The sequence below is a fragment of the Phoenix dactylifera genome, chromosome 2, assembly GCF_051530095.1.
Source record: "Phoenix dactylifera cultivar Ajwa chromosome 2, Ajwa_hap1_PhDact_Kaust_v1.1, whole genome shotgun sequence".
NCBI classification, from domain to species: Eukaryota; Viridiplantae; Streptophyta; class Magnoliopsida; order Arecales; family Arecaceae; genus Phoenix; species Phoenix dactylifera.
Genome location: NC_143191.1, coordinates 46,125,134 through 46,144,043, shown reverse-complemented (window position 1 = coordinate 46,144,043; position 18,910 = coordinate 46,125,134). Strand labels below are relative to the sequence as shown.

Here is an 18,910-nt window from a genome sequence, read left to right as displayed (position 1 = left end):
AGCAAATCAACTTTGATGAACAGTTCCGTAAACCAGATTTCCGGAGAGGGGAGAAGAAAAGAAGCTCTAAAAGAAAATCACCTTTTTAGGCTCAAAATCTAAGATTAAATTACTTGGGAAATTATCTGTGGTGAACAGACATGGAAAGCAGCTTCCATGCTCTGCCTCAACAAATCATCTGCAATAGTCAGCAGGTTTCATCGAAAATACGAAGCTTTCAGACCCACAAGCAAATCTGTTTTTTTTTTTTTTTCAGATGCTGAGGTTGATGTTGCCTGTACTCGTTAGCGGGCAGGCCGGAGGTAAGTTTCTTGGCCGAGGGTTTTCATTGGACTTTATTCAAAGGGAGTTGAAGAGGAGGTGGAACTTGGAAGGTAACTTCCTTGTGTGGGTGCTATCAGAGGGGGGGTTTTGGTATTTTAGTTTTCCAACGGAGGAAGCTAAAAATCGGATGCTTGAAAGGGGTCCGTGGCCGTTGGCGGGCCAACTGTTGGGATTAGAAAGCTGGAGACCAAATTTCCAACCTCGTCTGGATACCTTTTGGTACGCTAACGTATGGGTACGGCAGCCGGATCTTCTGTTGGAGTTGTGGAAAAGGATAGTATCTTGAAGATAGCTTCAATGGCTAGCCAACCCCTATCCCTCGACGAATGGACGGTATCTTCATTCAAGATACAATAATTTGGTTTAGCCCGATCCTTTTCTAACAAGCACGACCCAACCGACCCATTTAGATATTCAGAAAATAAAAAAATAAAACAAGAAGTTGAAGCATAGAAAAACTCTCGATCCGCAGAAGAAACTTTCAAGAGACAGAGTACTGGTGAGAAAAAAGTGAGATCGGATTGTTTTTGAATTAATTTTAGAAAAGTTTATTTATAGACTTCATCTGGAACACCGAAGAGACGCAATGTTTCTAAAATACGTTTCAGAAATATCGTATTTTTTTGGAAACCAACGGCCTTTCGAAAAGTCACAATTGTTCCAAAAAGCGATATCTCAAAAATATATATATATATATATATATTTTAAAATATTTAACACAACTAAAATTCAAGGGATAAAAAAATTAAAAAAAATTTAATTAAAACTCCAACAAACCAGAGATCAAATCAAAAGGACTCCATGCACTTGGGCAGGATTTTCGTTATTAAATTCTTTTTAATTAAAACTCCAACAAACCAGAGATCAAATCAAAAGGACTCCTTGCACCTGGGCAGGATTCTCGTTCTGCTCCTTTACTTAGCAAAGAAGTCATAGCATCTTAGTAGTCACAAGCGATAGATTTTACTTTTACTTTTACATCCAAAGGAGGGACTTTGGGGGGGAACTACTTTTAAGGAGAAAATAAAGCGATCGCCTCCGAAGGATCAGGTGGCTAGGTCGCTTGAATCTGAATCTCCCTAACGAGGGTGCTAGTTGTTCTATTTCTGATCAGAAACAAGGTGACCAACTTGAGCAGCTACAGGGTGATAAGCAGGAGGGAGTTTCTATGATGCAGGGTTACAAGGAAGGCCGGAGGAAGGAGATTTCAATGAGCAGCTTCAGAAGACTCAGGTCGACTCTTTGCATCAAGTAAGGTGTCTACTAATCACTCTTTGCAATTTTCTAAACTTCAGCACTCCTTTCACATTACTAAGTCACAAGAGGGTCATAGTAGGGCAGACTCATCCGTGGGACCTGAGGTGGGGGTATTTGATTCTGGTCAGTCTGTTGGGTTACTAACGGAATGGGATAGTCTTCTTCCTTGTCAATCTAAATGAAGGCTTTGACTTTGAATGTAGAGGGGTCTTCATCAAAAAAGACTTTGAATGTAGAGGGCCGGTGAAGACTTTCTTTGTAAATGATACCAAGACTCTTGGAGGAGTCTTTGCCTTGAACAGTTGAACCCATAGAGTGATGGGGTCCGTTTGGGATGTTTATATGGTCCCAGCGTTAGCGCTGTTTGGAGGGATTGTTGTGGCATGGCGCAAGGATCTGTAGTGTTTGGTCTTATCACACAACATGATTCATCGCCTTGGATTTTGGAAATTCTTTATGTTAGCACTTGTGGCATCCAAAAGGAGATCGGTGTCCTATGTTTACCGAAAGGCAAACAGTGCTGTTGGCTAAGTTGCCTTCCATGCAGCTCATTATTTTTTTCTGATTTTATTGGTTGTTCTGATACCCATCATGTGTGAGGCGTCGTTGTACTTAAAATAAAAAAAAAAAAAGAGAGAGATCACTTTGCAATCTCTTGGCATACCTCTTGTGGTGATTGGCGATTTCAATTGCATTTTGAATGCAGAAGATAAAAAGTGGGGTAGACCTTTTTGATTGGATAGGGACATTAGAGAGTTCAGGGCATTCTTCAACATACTGGTCTTTTTGATCTATGTTTTCAAGGTCCCCAATATACTTGGTGCAATAACCAGAAAGGCTTGGCCAGGGTTTGGGAGAGGTTGGATCGGGCATTCGCATTGGATGCATGGTTGGATATGTTTCCGAATTCCATGGTAAGTCATTTAACCCGCTTTGCATCAGATCATTGTCCCTTGTTATTATTTGCTGTGCATACTAGACATAGAGGTTCATCTTCCTTGTGGTTCGAGAAATTTTTGCTCTGGAGCCGAGGGATTAATGAGGTTGTCCATCATGCTTGGACTTGTAATGGTAATCATTCTCCGGAGGTCAGGCTTTCTTTGTTATTATCTAATACCAGGAGGGCTCTCAGAAGGTGGAACAGGACCAATGTTGGTTCCATATTCAGGTGGGGTGAGATTATTAACAAGGAGTTATATGATCTTCAGGTACAAGAAGCTCAATAGGGATCTCTGATTAGCTCGGACCATTTGCGTCTCTTGACACTCTTGCGCTCCTTTCAGAAGACAAAAATCCTAAGTTACATGGCTAAAAGATGGTGATGCCAATACTACGTTCTTTCATCTGAGATATTAATTCAAGTATTTACAGAGTAAGAGGTGGAGGAGGCCATTCAAAGAATCCACCCTGATAAAGCTCTGGGACCTGATGGATTTCAAGCCCTCTTCTTCTTCACAGAATTTTGGCAGATCATTAATAAAAATGTTATTCAGGCTGTCAAATATTTCTTTAGATATTCACGGATGCCTATAGCTTGAAAACGGGCTTTCATAACCTTGCTGCCCAAGAAACATAATCCCCAGTAGTTAAATGATCATATACCTATTAGTCTATGTAATACAATTTATAAACTGGTTGCTAAAATCATGGTCAATAGGTTGATGGTCATCCTTCCTTCTTTAGCGTCTGAAGAGCAAGGTGGTTTTGTGCTGGGCCGAAACATTGCTGAAAATATCCTTTTAGAAATCATGTACTCCCTTCTTAAAGATCCTTCTACCAGAAGCTTAATGACTCTTAAAACTTGATATGGAGAAAACATATGACCGGGTCCATCTTCTTAGAGTGTTACATGCATTTAGCTTTCATCCTAAGTTTATTGAATAGGTAAATGGCCTGCGTATGTAATCCCTAGTTTGCAGTGTTGGCTTCAGCCGGGGTGTGGATTATGGAAGGGTTGTCCATTGTCACCTTATCTATCTATCTTATGTTCTGAAATACTTTCTATATTATTGCATATGGTAGCTCAAAATCATATGCTTCGCATGTATCGACCCGAAGATCAGACATTCAGACTGTGCTATTTTATGCATCTTTTTTGCTGATGATTGTCTTCCTGTGGCTCTCGCCATGATACAAGATGCTATACGGTTAAATGTTCTAATTGATACTTATTGCTCTCTCTCTCACTCTCTCTCAGGTTAACCTATCAATCTTGCTAAATCATATATTGTGTTCAGCCCATCTACACCAAGCACCTAGAAGGGCCAGATAAAGACCATTCAAAAACAGGAGAGAGCAGGCACTTGTAAATACTTGGGAATACTTCTCTCAGGTATGAAACCAGCAGTTTCTGATGTTAATTTTCTAATGGATAAGGTGCAGGCATGGATTGCGAGTTGGAAATGGAAGGCTCTATCATTAGCAGCTGGTAGAGCAACCTTGCTCCAATCCATGTTGGCATCTATTCCATTGTATTGTATGTCATGTATTCCAGTGCCTTCGTCAATTTTGAAAAAAAATGGATCGGGATTTTCGAGTGTTTTTGGGTGGACATGCAAATGATCAACAAGGGCTCCATCTAATTTCTTGGTCTCATGTGTGCTTGCCTAAAGATGCTGGAGGCTGAGGCTTGCAGCCCTTATATGTTAGGTGGCAATCCTTGCAGTGTGAACTTGCTGCTCGTTTGATTTTTCACTCGAACTCCTTATGGGCCCAAGTAATCACAGCCAAAAGGTTGTTCTACTACATGGCCGTCCATTGCTAAAGTCGGCCCTATGGTTCAATATCAGTTTGTCTGGTATATTAGAAATGGTTCTTCTATTAATATTTTGCATGCCTCTTGGATCCAACCTAGACCTTTAAGTGCTTGACCTTGGCCAACTTATTTAAATATGGATGTGGATAAGCTTATATCTGATGATGGCTGTTGCTGCTCACAAGAATTAAGGGGCCTATTTTCTGCCGAGAAGAGGACCCATATTGAAAGCATTCCTATTTCTTATGTGCAGTGGTCTGATCAGCTGTGTTTGGGAAGGAATAGGGTTGTTCATGTATCGGTTAAAGATATGTATTGTGTATTGCCTCAGTCCCATGCTATAGACTCAGCAAATAAATGTGCATGGGATTTGGCTTATGGAGGTACCCATGAGGGTGAAAATCTTGTGATGGCGCCTTTATTGGCGCAAATTGCCTTGTAATCAAGTGTTGCACTTGCCTCGTGATGTTCAGGGTTGTGATCTATGTCCTTAGTGTTTAAATATTTGGAGAAGAGGAAGACAAAAGAAGAAAAAAAAGAAAGAGCGAAAAGTGATTTTATTTTTCTATTGCTCCATATTCGGTACATCTCAAGGGTTATATATATTCGTGTACAGACTCCATACATAAAAAATAATATAGATTGATATAAGATCTCACTAACAATAAAAAATATTATAGGTTATACAGGTTGTCATGTGATCCCTAAAATCACTCTAACAAAATTATGCTAACAAAGAAAACTAATATAGATTGACATAGAATCACGCTGATAAAGAAAAATATTATAAGTGATGCAGGTTGTTACATGATCCCTAAAATTATTCTAACACTTAGAATATAGAGAATATAGAGGATTGTGATCATTTGATTATATTATGTTACTTTGCAATGGATTGCTGGATGAAGCTGGCCAATGTGTGCGGGCAGTCTTTTTGCCCATCTTCTCTGCCAGCTCCAGCGGAATTTCTTGCCAACGCCATGGTAGAGAAAGGGTATCAAGGTATCCTCGCATATATGGCTTGGCTTATTTGGAAGACTCGGAATGAAAGGACTTTTCAGCACATATCATGTACTCCGGACTAATTGGTTAGGAAGATGTCTTTTATGCTTGCTAATGTGTTTCAACGTCAGGTTTTTCAGTCCCTTTATGCTCATTCAAGGAATTGGGTTGTTGTTTTATCTCTAAACAGAGGCAAGATACCTCCATTCCGGTTTCTTGGCAACCCCCCTTCCCTTGAAGTATTACAGCTGAATTTTGATGGTACAATGGTTGATCATGCAGCAGCAGCAGCAGCTTTTGTCCTTAGAGATCACGAGGGTGAGCTTCTCCAGGCTGGTGGAAGGGTTTTATCACCCTCTTCAGTGCCATCGCTGAGTTGGTTGGCACGAGAGTGAATCAAAAATCTTGCTTGCAAGATATTCATGTGTAGCACGCCTTCACGCAATCCAATGAGACCAAGGCCTGGATGAGCATTATTAGGGAGGCCATCTTTTCTCTTCAAGCACAACAAGTTTGGGTTGAGGGTGATTCTTCAATAGCTATTCACTGAATTTCTAAGCCATGGTCAGGTCAGCGAGGGATAGTAATATGCTGTTGCTGATAGATGTCATTGCTTGGAGGGTGGCTACTCAGGCTTGCCCTGGTATCTCATGTGCATCGAGAGGCCAATCAGGCTGCAGATTGGTTGGCCTCTCAAGCACTCCAAGGATCTTTCAGTACTACAGCTAATGCCAGTTTGCCTCAGGAGCTGGGCCTTCATTTGTGCTGCAGATGCTTATGGAGTTATCTATGATCGCCATACATAGTTGCTGGATTTCTTTGAGTGATTTTTCATGGATAGTATATTTATTAGTTTACTCTATGCTGTTAACAGCTCCCTTTTATGCCCTTCTGGTTCTCGTTGCTGGTTATCTTTAGTTTACTCTATGCTTAAGGCTATCAGAGGCAACGGCCACTGCGGTAGTTGCTGTGGTGCAGTATTCAAGTCATTTGCCTCCCAGATTTCTATTATGGCGCCTATCATTTTCGATTCAAATGTGCTTGCCATCAGCAGGGTCTGGCCTACTGTTGTTGGTCTCACAGGCTGTCTCTCCTGGAGCTTTCAATGCAGTAGACATCTTCCCTTTCTTAGCTTTTGGCAGTGGGCAATGATGCTGCAGGGCCCAGCGGTATGTTGACGTCCGTTTGGGTGCCGTTTTATCTGCCGTGGAGACTCCGTCACAGGATACCCAGCTCTTTTTTATGGCGCCTATCATTTTCAACTCACCGTGGAGCCTGGGTTTCTCCACTTATTTTGGTTCGGGACATGATCGATGCTATTTCTGGTATCAGCAGCTTTGTCCTAACTGTGCTGTTGGGGATGTAGGTATGTTACAACTGATGTGTGTTATCCTGTACTAGTTTTCTTCTGCTGATATAGCTCTTAGTTCCTTGTTACCAAAAAAAAAAAAACCATAACCACAAACGGAAGAGAAATTTATTCCACGAAGCATTAAAAGCACTCACCCAAGCATGCACAAAATCAGGTAATTTAGCTTTGCATGTTGAAGTTGGTTGAAAGCATAGACTCCCCGATAACTTCATAACAAAGTAAAATTTATGTAATGCCCCTCTAATTTAGATGTTCCAATCACCATGAACTATAGACTATTGAAGCACCCAAAGCTCCATCAGTGCATTAGTTCGAGTGGTTAACATGTAGGACGTTGGAGGTTCAAGCAGACAAAGCAGAGTGATGTTGAATTCGAATGCAAACAAAATCACCATCTAAAAGTGCATCAAAGGTGGCAGCTATTTTTGTTAACTGAAAAAATCCTTCTTGGCTATTGATGATTAATGACTCAAAAACGAAAACACAAGACAATACAACCCAGTAACCAGGTATGGCCTTCCCTTCCCAAATGTTCAACTACATTTTGCAGCCAAAGAGGAAGAAGCCAGATTGACCCTCCGAGACAGGATGCAGTTTTAGGTTATCTCACCTTCGAAATTGCGAGCAACAACCCAGCAGACCTGTAGGTCTAGGAAGTAAGAATCTGAACTGCCTACTTTTTTTAAGAAAACATAGTGGTTTAGTAACTCCTCAAACCTTTATATCAGGGAGGAGAGGGTCGTTACAAGTTTTGACAGAAGCAGCATCACAGCCGAAGAGTATCAAGCACGGAGAAGCACCTAGCAAGAAGCAAGGAAGATATCGCAATTTGTTCGAAGGTAGCAGGTCAGAGCAAGCGAAGAACAAAACCACGTGGGAGTAGAACCACAAAAGCAATGGGTGCCGAAGTCAGGCGAGTCGTTAAGCAGGACCACACCTCCTCAACACAAAAGAAAAGAAGATATGGATCTCAGTTGCATTGCACATACCCATTATAAATGTCCCTATTCCCTAACACTACAAAACCAAAACTATTTGGCATATGATTGGAGAGATATATCGAAAGGTAATTAAAGTTAAAAGTAACTTATCCAAATTCAAGCAGTCGTCGTTGAGTGTTGCTCAAATAGAACACAGTTCACAGCCAACAAAGCCCAAGGAGCTATTGTCGAAACAGATGAAGTATCTAAACTTAGAATTAGTTCTCAGCTCCTACTGCGGCGCCTGTATCTGGCAGCAGAAGTTCTGCACAACAATCATTAGTCATAAGTCACTTCACATGGCACACGAAATAAGCGATACCAACAATTGTCTCTCATAAATCAACAGTAAGCAGGCACAACAGAATTTAAGCTTACCCGTTAGCATAGGGTGACTCATCACGAACATGGCGAGGCGGTGGCGACTTGCTGTAGCTGCGCCCACGAGGTGACACACTGCGACGCCTTGGAGAGCGGTCATGAGGACTGTAGCTCCTGCTCAAGGCCAATTAGTTATTAGCATTAAATACATCATACTGACCATCTGCCAAGTGATGTCCGCGAGAATAGTTATATTTGAATTACATATGCTATCCCATACTTAGTACACTGAATGAATAAATATAGGTTGATCCTCTAATGAAGAAACGCATCTTGCCATTAAATTCTGGTAAATTTACACCCATAACAAAAAAACTCGGTGCATAAAGTGGTATATAAAGAAAAACCACAGCATATGTTTTTACCTAACATCTGGTAGGCGAACTCAAAAATATTATTCCAATTATGAGTCCAGGATAGCATATATACAGCAAGAAACCTTTAGAAGTAAGATTGAAGCGCCTACGGCTGTTTTTACTTGAAGTCTGCAATATTGAAGTCTCTTCAAATATAAACATACTACTTTACTTCCCCTCATCCTAAATATAAATAAATTAATCCCCTCCATCAGATTGAACAGTTCATACAACTGTTAGTTGAGGATAACATGCAAATAAGAGAGTTTCAAACTCGTCAATAGCTAACTCCGATCTCTGGTAAACCTACCAATATACAAGTTAAGGAGCACTTTTCAATCATAGAATATGTTGTAAAATACTTTTAAGCATTCTTTATGAATTGTTCCACCGAGCAAAAAGCTTACGTCATGAGTCCCTCCCACCAGAAAGAGATGGTAACATGATTTAATGTAACAAGGTCAGGATTTGTGACAGAAGAGAGAGAATCACGATGACATTGGAGAATATAGAGTGATGAGACTGAAAAATAAGAAAACTTCATACATGCGCTACCTAGTGAACTGCTGGATATATATTTCTATACAAATATTTCATTTAAAAAATATCCATTTATGATTTGGGAGTTTCTTATAATTTTTCAAAATCAGAAGCAGAATTCTGTTGGAAAAAAATTCACCTAAGTAGCAAGAAAATACTTAAGAACAATCTAAAAGAACAGTCCCAGTTAACAAAGGGACAAGGCAAATGGCTTCTACATGCTTGTAACACCTTTTCCGCATCTTCTATTCCAAATCTTTTCAATTGAAATAACCGATGCAATTTCAGCTTGTATGATGCATAGAATATTAGCATGTGATCTACATTTACCACACACAGGTGTGTCGCATGTGGAAAGTTGTCAGAAATTCTGTCAGCTGATAACAATTGGCACCAAGCATGAACCCTATTGCCCCTCATCACATGAACAACAAAAGTTACTGATATTGCAATTATAGACATTAGACTACTAAATAATGAATATAGGTGCATAGTGATTTGAATTGTTGTTCCAAATGGCAGTTAAATGTCTGACACTGGTTTTGTTCTTTCTTACCTTCTACCATAGCTTGGGCTCCTACGATATCTAGGACTTCGGCTACGACGCCTTCCACTGCCCAACCCTCCAGAACCAATTCGCAAACGGCATTCACGAGCAAAGTGACCAGGCTCGCCACACTCATAACACTTCATATCAGAACCTCCATAACGGTCACGCCCACGGCTGCCACCACTTGAGTTATGGGACAGCTCAACTCTCCATCCATTCTTACCTATTACAGAAGGAGCCAGAGTATGAATTTTAAGCATAAGATGATGTTTGCATAAAATGCTCTAACAATATCAAATAAACTTCAGTCAGAAGTAGCATAAGGTTATTGCTACATAAAGCAAAGTTGGCAAGATATTTGTCACAATTGAAATGAATCAAAGCTTAACATTGCAGAAACATATAAATACAATTCACATGCTCATAAATATTATAATATATCAATTCAAGCTAACTGACTAAAAATGCATATATTATATCAGAAGCTTTAAAACTTTGTATTAGGCATTTGCATGTAGAACTTCCTATGTTGTATCCAATATCACAGGCTCTGACTTATTCCATTGGGACATCATTGCAAAAGTGTGTACATTTTACACTGCTGCCCACCACAAACAGAAAAGTTATTGGATTATACATACATGTGAACAAAACTATTTCCACTTATCTTAGTTGACCTTTAATGGTCCCACTAAGCCAATGGCTGTAACCCCCTTCAATATGGTTGGTGGGCGTACCTCCTTCCCCCTTACCATCTACAAACCTTGAGCAGCAGAATGCTTCTAACAAGCAACAATCACCTAGATAAAAAATTGCTACAACCAAAATGTTCTGGCAGGCATGGAACAAGAGGCTTGGCAGACTGAAAACGTGAACTACTACAAGCAGAAAAGATTAAGCAAGAAAGGATGCGCAATCAACATCCAAAACATCTAAAACCAAAATCACATAGGCTCTGATTTCTTTATTCATAAGTACGACCAATCGAATATTTCAAAGACTAAACAGGAAACTAAGAGTGGATGCTTTCACATTTATAACCTGAATGTCTTGTAGAGGAAATATGATGAACTTTAATGGTCAACTACCTATTTAATGCATTCAGCAATCAACCAGAGAAAACAGTTAAGAGCTTTTCTGAATTATCATTACCTTTTGCAACAAAGAGAAAAAGGAGAAGGTGCATGGAATGCTTGAAGAACAAAGGAAACAGAAGAACAGACACTTCAGGCTAAAAAAATCATATAATACAACATAAAAAATATCAACCCAGTTAGGTTAAAAAGATCTGAGGGTAACACAATAGGGGCACTGCTTGGTGTGTTGATAAACAGCTTGAGCTGACAAGTGCAATAACATGGGTTCAAATCTTGAAACAGCTATTTTGTGAAGAAAAGGCCAAAATTTAGGCCTATCCCCAGTCTGCCCCTTCTAGGACCCCAGACTGCTGAGACCACAATAGGGTAATGACCTTACAAATAAGGGCCTCCAGGCATCACTAGCATCACATCAGCACATGCAACAATTGTGGCACTTAAAAATGAGGCCAGTGGAAACAGGGAAGAAAAGTTGACCTTTAAGACGCAGCAGGACTGATAGAATGGGGATAAAAATGAGAAAAAATGAAAAGGAGTGCTAGATATTGTGATGCTCATTTAGTCAGGGAGATATACAGGTTTTAAAATTCAGAATAGTAGGGCATTTTATAATGTCGAACAAGCAAAAATTCACAGTCATGAGGAGAAATAAACACATGACTAAGTAACAAAGATTCATGATTGACTGTTTCAAGCTTATGCTTCAAAAACTAACCATACAAGAGGATTCTACCAGCAAAAGAGTAAATTTGAAATACAATCCAAGAATTTCAACAGTGTAAACTGCTTCTATAGCTTGTAAGTTTGAAGACAAATTAGTATCAAAATACTAACCATTGCGAATGGAGTTATAGCAAGGGGAGAGTATAACAGTTACAAAATTACCACACTACGTTGATATACGATTGTTGGCTATACTGAATAACAGTAAAATAACAAAAAAATTTATAATGATCTGTGTGCATATAAAGCACACACAGGAGGGAAAAAGTGAGGTTGTGCTTTAATTCTTGTAGAAGCACAGTGTTGGACAAGCGTTGGAGTGGTATTCTTGATATATTTGGTTGGGGGAGAGGGTTCCCTGGAACCAATCCAGGACTCGAGTGGCTATGTAATCCGTTTTACCTCTGCTACTCTGGAATTAGGTTTGCCTGGTACCATTTTACTGGACTGCTTTGGTGGTCCGGTGTTTCTAATTTCAAAAAGTCATTCCATGCTAACCATTCAAGATATATTTGATTCATCCACCAAATATGTATGTTTTATTAGCCTATAGCTAACAAGAATGAAGATCGATGACTTATCAAAAACAGCCTGTCCAGATAAATATTTCAGAAGGATATAATTAGGTAAGCTTCTAAACAATGAACAAATTCATCAAAATTAAAGACCTTGCACAAGTTTCAAATACGTGTCAATAAAAACATGATTTATCAACATACCATCCAATTCACGAATTGCATCCTGAGCATCCCTGCGGTCATCAAAATCAATGAAAGCAAAACCTGGTGGTTTCCTGGCAACCCACACACTGCATCAAAAAATAAAAGTTATTTAAACAATATAGATTCTAAGGGGTCGAATACCATGTGCATATAATGTGCTCTTACTAGGTTACAGGAAGGGCATTCTACTGAACGTGGAATGCTACGAAGATCATGTGAAGCAAGTAATGTCTCAACCAAGTATCTTTTTAGAGACTGTTTATTTCTCTAGGTACATTCTTCCCTTTGACAAATGTTTCAGTTAAACGTGTACAGTAAATATTTTTTTGGGATTGTCTCACATATAAAAATATAGGATCCTGTTCAATATGTTAATGGAGCATCTTTCATTGATACAGGATATCTTGTATCAGATAAATAGCTAAGACAGAATATGTTTTATCATTTAAAGTCTTTTCTCTAAAAGAAAAAAGAAAGAGGAAGAAGAAAACTCAACTTGTCAGGGACAAAAAGAAAAGAAGTTTTTCCTCTGTATGTACAAGCAGTGTAAATAGTACAAGGAAATTTAGCCTTTCCATACATGCATGCTCTACCGCCAAAGATGCCTTATCATGTATCTGCCAATCAGCATTGTCCTTGCTGTTAAATATCTCTTACAGTTCTCCAAGGAGACTATGTATTAAAGAGTCATAGATCAATATGATGTAAACATGACATGTGTGCTAAAATCCATAACCCTCTTGTTGGTATAGATCCATCATTATACATTATCATATGTTTTTCTTATAAAAATGTTAATCTTTACAAACAAACAACCAATCAGTCCTATTGAATAAAGTGGCATGGTGTATACCATTTATCCAACATCGCTGATAAATGATTCATAGGCTTACGAAAACAATATCATCATAGAGCTAGAAGCAATGTTGAAGATTATGCAAACAAAAGGAGGATGACGAAATATTGTCGCCATTCTTCCACTAGTGATATTGAATAAGTGTATGTAGTGAGAAATGCAGGATTGCTGCAATTTTCCATGAGATGTTTACCCTATAAAGTGAAAATTAAGGAGACAAAAGGAGTTCTATTTTTGTTACAAGACCTAAGGACAGTGGACTATTTGATCAAGAGACCATCGCATGATTCAAAAATTTCAAAGGGACCTAAGTATATCTAAACTTAAGCATGCATCTAGTAGTTCCCAATTGAAACACTGCCATGGACAAATTGCATGAGCCCAATCTGAAACTTTCTTCCAGCACCCTGGAACATAATCCACAACCAGGTCATTACTTGATGGATCGGAGGTCAATCCATCTCCGGTCTTCCCTTGTTTCCTTCTCTTTTTCCTTGATGGAATTTTATATTTTCTTTTTTGGGATTTGTTTATTTTTCACTGGACTTTATTTTTTAACGGGTTTCACCAAGCCTTGGACATTGAAGGGCATTGCTTCAACCAACGCTCATAGCAAATCCATGAAGCGGGCATGACTTAGAGGCAGGTGCAGGTTACAGAACATAAACTGGAATTCTGTACCCCTACATCCCCCTCCTTCCCCTGGATGTCCGGCCCTCCTCATGTTAGCTCAAGGTTATGGGGCATCACATAACACAACTACTAAAACACAATTCAAGAAACGAAAGCATTTCAAGTTGATACATATACATAGATCATAAATGAAACAGATCCAGTAATTAAACAACTTTAAGCACATGTGAGCTCAAAAAGGGTGATCATCAGCTAATGCTCATGTTAGATAAGATATAAAATTAGCATCTAAACAAATAAAAGGAATGTAAACCTCCAAGCAAAAAACTACAAAAACTGGAAAATATAACAGCCCTGTTTAATTCTGCCCTATATATATATATATATATATATATATATATATATATATATATATATATATATATATATATATATATATATATATATATATATATATATATATATATATATATATATATATATATATATATATATATCCATCTTGACCATAAGCATATTACCTTCGTAAAACCCCAAACACCCGAAACTCGTCTTCAAGTTCCCGGGCAGTAGCTCGCGGATCCAAATTGCCAACATAAACACGAGCCATTCTGGGAAAGGATATCCACTAGCATCAGTCAAAATAATATATCAACAGCACATCCCCTAACTCTTGAAGCAGGATATAGGGAAAAAGGATCGATTACCCAGATTCAACAGTTGCCAAAAATTAGACACCAAGTTTCATCCAAGATACCCAAAAGAAAAGATAGGTAAGACTGTAAAGATTTAGGGAAGAAGCAGCAGATCGCTGAATCCAATCCGATCAAGAATTTGTATTAGATTGCAACGAAATACCCAGAACGCTAAGTTCCTTTTTCCCAAAAGTCTAAAGTGTAAATAATAATATCTATTGATCAATCCATCGTGTATGTTTCTCTTTAACAAAAAAAATTAAAAAGATCGTCAGAAATAATATCAAGAAATTGTAGAAGAAATAGCTAAAATTTAACAAATCCGAAAAGCACACTGAGATCGCACGAATACCTGCCTCCTGCGTGCCGGGAAGGTTTTCTGAAGGGATCGATCGAGATTATTCTAGGGTTCGACACGAGGACATATCGCCCGGACCCCGAAGCCGAGGAGAAGAGGCTGAGATCGAGAGAAGAGATAGAGAGAGGATAGGGAAGAGATGGTTGCTTACTCGCGAGGAGGAGACTGAGATCGGGAGTTCTTGGGGTCGCTCCAAATCCTGCCGAGGGCGACAAGCTCTGCTCTTACCGAAAGAAGCACTACTCTGGCTGGCGTCGCCTCTCCGACCAAGAAACGACCCCGGGTCACCTTTAAAGGTCGGGGCGAGTCGAGAAAACCCGGAGTCGAGCCGGTTTGGACCCATGCTCTTGACCGCAGCCTGCAATGAGATTGTGTACAGATTTCGTAGAGGTGGGCCTAACCCGGTGGCTTTCACGTCTCTCATGTAATTCAGGTGAGAAATTAGGGGCTTATATGTTGGCGGCCGAAGCCATCAAATAGACCGCCACGTAAGATTAAAGAAAATTAGGTTACAGTAAAGGTGCAATAGCTAGACACTCGAGCTCGACTTGAATCCAAATACTTATGCACAAAACTCGACTCAAGAGCGTTTAAACTTTAATATCCAAGTTCAAACTCGATTGGATCACAAAAAAAAAATTTAAGATTAACTCGGCTCGACTCAAATATCAACCGAGCCATACTAGAGCTCGAATTCGATCCTTGGTTATAATTAAAAAAATTATGGTTAAAGTAAATATAATGTAATATATTTTAAAGTATAAAATTAATAATATATTTTAAATAAAAATAATATTATTAAAAATATATATATTCGACTAGGCTTGCAAGCTTTCGGGTTGAATATTAATACTACTCCAGCTCAGTAACATTCGAGTCGAGTCAAGCTTGGATCTAAGTCAATTGCTAGTAGTTTGTGAGTTGCTCGGCTTATTTGCATCCCTAAGTTATAGTTTGTTTGAGAAATATCTAGAGTTCATATTTCATCTCTATAACGGTTATGCTTGGTTGGAGTGAGTAAAACTTTGGAATGGAAATAAGAATGAGTGACTCCCACCCAATCCTCCCAAAATCCAATCTCTAGCTCTCCCCTCCTCAATATTCAAATCCTATTCCATTATGTTTACTAAAAAAATTGATTTTCCAAAAATACTTCTATGTTTAATTTATCTAAAATTTATTTTAAAATATTTTGATTACGGTTCCAATCACAAACCAAACACATCGGAGAATATGGCCATTTTAATTCATATTTAAATCCATACCGATTTTAATTGTAGTCTCGAACCTAACGCATCCTATAGTTATTTAGATCCCAATATTTAAAAATAAATAGTCGAAGATTCAAATCAAAAGATCTGATTATTAAGCAAAAAAATGTATAACCACTGGTGTCTTCTATACGTCTAATTTGATGAATTCTCATATCATTTCTGGAGTGCCGTTAGCTTTCCTCAATCAGTAGCAGATATCTCATTGGATATGGGGTTATTTTCTTCATTTTTTCAAATTTATCATTAATACTAGCATTATTAATATCGGTATCATTAATATTTATATTCACATGCAATGCAGAACTCTACCTATGCTAAAGCTTCCCTGAAAAAACTTTCCATATCTGAATGCTGGCCATGCACAATGCAAGAAGTATGTTTTGCCTTTTTTTTTAAGTTGTCCCTGAAATATAATATAATAGTATAACAAATTATAATAAATAAAAGTCTTAATAATGGACAAGTAGATTTTTTTTGTCATTAATATCAATGTTCACATGGTACACAGAAAACTATGTATAAAAATCTCCATACAAAACTCTCATCATTAATATGGTCTCACGCGATGCATGAGGTACAGTTTTTCTTTCTTTTTCCAACTCTTCTTAAATTGCGATATAATATTTTAATAGACTATAATAAATATAAGATTTCAATAATAAAATTTCTATTCTAGAATAAGAAATAAGCTTTAAATAATGACCGAGTATATTAAAACCACTATCATTAATATTTATTATACATTAAGTAATAAATTTTAATGATGGTCAAGCATATCTGTAGTAGCATTATTAATACTAACATCCACATGGCACATAAAGAGCTCTAAAAATAATGAGCCTCCATTTTAGATATATACTAGCATATAACCTACGCAATACCTGGGGTACAATTTTTCTCCTTTTTTCCAACTATACTTTGAAATATAATATAGAATATATATAATACAATAGATAGTAGAAATAGAATAATATATAATAAATATAAGAGTCTTATTATTTTTCAAAATAAATTTTTGATATTAATATTATGATATACTATCACTATACAAAATTCTATTAGTATATATTTCAATACTATAAAATAATATATTATAATAAAATAATAAGATCATGATCCAAGTTATATTTTCTATAACAGTTTAATAAGCTAATAAGCTTCTAATATATTAATTATATTATATTATATATATTTTGAATTGTATTAAACAAGAGTTCTATTTATTATCTAAAATAAAGAGCTATATTGATAATGTTATTAATATGAGTGTTCACGTGGCGAATGGCGAGCTCGACACAAATAAAGCCTTAATTTTATTATATGCATGCGCGCGTGTATGTATTATATTAGACATGTGGGATAATATTTAAAATCTTTCTATTCACATCAATTGCCACTTTTAAATATCTTTTTGTCTTGTATCTCATGCCTTTAGATTCATCCACTGATTATTCCATGAGCTTTTTGGTCTGGTAATTCAGATCGTATTTTCGTTCTAAAGCTAATACTACTTGGACAGCTTTTAAGCGTATGATTAGGCTGAAAATTTTATTAGATTCATAGATTGGACCAGTACGGCCAGCAAAATTATAGCTTTTGTTTTTTTTTTTTGCCTTTTCTTCTTATGAGATTCAGATCGTTCGATTCCAAAGCTATTCATGGTTACTAATGAATATAGGCCCTAAACTGGAGAGGTCTGGTTTTCCAATACAGAACCATGAAAGAGTAGATGCCCTACAAGCCAATCGCAATATGTATTGCGAAAGGTTTTTTCTTTTGATTTGTCCAAATCATGTACATGACATTTAAATATGAATAAAGGCGTTATGTTTTATCATATGCTGTTGATTATATTTATGATAAACTCCTTAGATTAGGGCAATGGTTTTAAGACTATGATGAGATCATACTAGTGAGACTTAAAATCCTAAAATCCTAATCTTAAATATTTCCAGTCATTGGTACATTGAGTCGGGGATCAATGATTACCGGAAAGACTGGCATGTCTTATGTATGCTCGATGCAGTGGATGATTGATCTCACAATCATTTGTGTGGAGACACTAATACAAAGATGTGGGTGCTCATTAGAGGAATGAGTTCACTGAATTGACCTACAAAGAGAAATCTTATGAAGTCTTACTTACATGTCAAAAGATGATTCTCTTAGTGGGAGTTGTGCAACTGATCCTATGACCTGAGATCACCATGGTATCTTGTGCACATGAACCCATATTTTGGTTTACACTCATTCATGACAATAAGTTATGTACGAGGTCTTCTGGATATGGTGAATTGTGTACGAAGATTATGAGTAGGTCAACAAGGAATTAATCACTTCTAGTAAGAGAAGATAGCATCCTATTTATTCTAACATATGATAATTCAGGAAGCCTTTGATCAAAGCAGAATGAAAATTAGAAAGAGTTTCTAATGTTTCATTATTTGAATTATCATTAAAAGATTGAGAAAAATATGAATATGAAATTGAGTTTGACATATATTCATACTCATATACATATTTGGGATGCAGTTTGATTAAAGGGTTGAATTGCATGGTAACTTGCCACTGAAGGGTATTTTTGGTATTTCTACCAAATTTCATATTTTCCGGATAGACATGACACGTTGCTAGACGTCAATCTTGTTTTATAGGTTTGATCAAATTAAAGAGTTTAATTCGATCACCAATTAGAAAGGATTCTAATTGTTAAGTTCGGGTTCGCGCAGTTTGGACTTAAATCGATTAGAAGAGTTCTAATCAAGTTGGGTCAACTCGCACTCACACCTATTGCTGGCTAAGTATGGAACCCAATGGGTCACACACAAGGAAACTTATCAAGGGTCTAATTGGATTAGATCATGTTTGCAAGATAAACATCCTAGCAGGTGTTGCAAACCTTAGCTCCTGATTCGAATTGGATTCGAATCTGATTCGAATTGGATTCGAATATGATTCTTAATTGATCTAATTTGATTAGATCATATTCTAATATGGGTTAGCCAAGAGTTGGCACCTAATTGGCTTAGTTTGAG

General features: G+C 37.5%; 1 protein-coding gene and 1 long non-coding RNA gene across 12 annotated transcripts; one reads left to right on the top strand and one right to left on the bottom strand.

Moving 5' to 3' along the window:
- The first annotated feature begins 1,319 nt into the window (after positions 1-1,319).
- LOC120104036 (uncharacterized) lies at positions 1,320-5,079 on the top strand. Its single transcript, XR_015975712.2, has 3 exons — positions 1,320-1,575; positions 3,779-3,913; positions 4,590-5,079. It is a non-coding gene; the product is annotated as an uncharacterized LOC120104036 (long non-coding RNA).
- Positions 5,080-7,132: 2,053 nt separating this feature from the next.
- LOC103699372 (serine/arginine-rich splicing factor RSZ21) lies at positions 7,133-14,907 on the bottom strand. Of its 11 annotated transcripts, XR_015975709.2 has the most exons (8): positions 14,596-14,877; positions 14,256-14,487; positions 14,070-14,159; positions 12,057-12,145; positions 9,524-9,740; positions 8,069-8,185; positions 7,428-7,955; positions 7,133-7,351 (listed from the first exon to the last, which is right to left on the bottom strand). XR_015975709.2 is itself a non-coding variant. In XM_088716654.2 (7 exons), exons 3-7 carry the CDS (start codon positions 14,156-14,158, stop codon positions 7,916-7,918), a joined length of 552 nt encoding a protein of 183 aa, XP_088572780.1. In that variant the 5' UTR covers position 14,159; positions 14,256-14,487; positions 14,596-14,877; the 3' UTR covers positions 7,133-7,915. The 11 variants fall into 11 exon arrangements, 4 of the variants coding, with proteins under 4 accessions (XP_088572780.1, XP_088572778.1, XP_088572781.1 ...); XR_015975706.1 differs by lacking the exon at positions 14,256-14,487 and having other exon boundaries at positions 14,753-14,907; XR_015975710.2 differs by lacking the exon at positions 14,256-14,487 and having other exon boundaries at positions 14,596-14,882.
- Between the last annotated feature and the right edge of the window lie 4,003 nt (positions 14,908-18,910).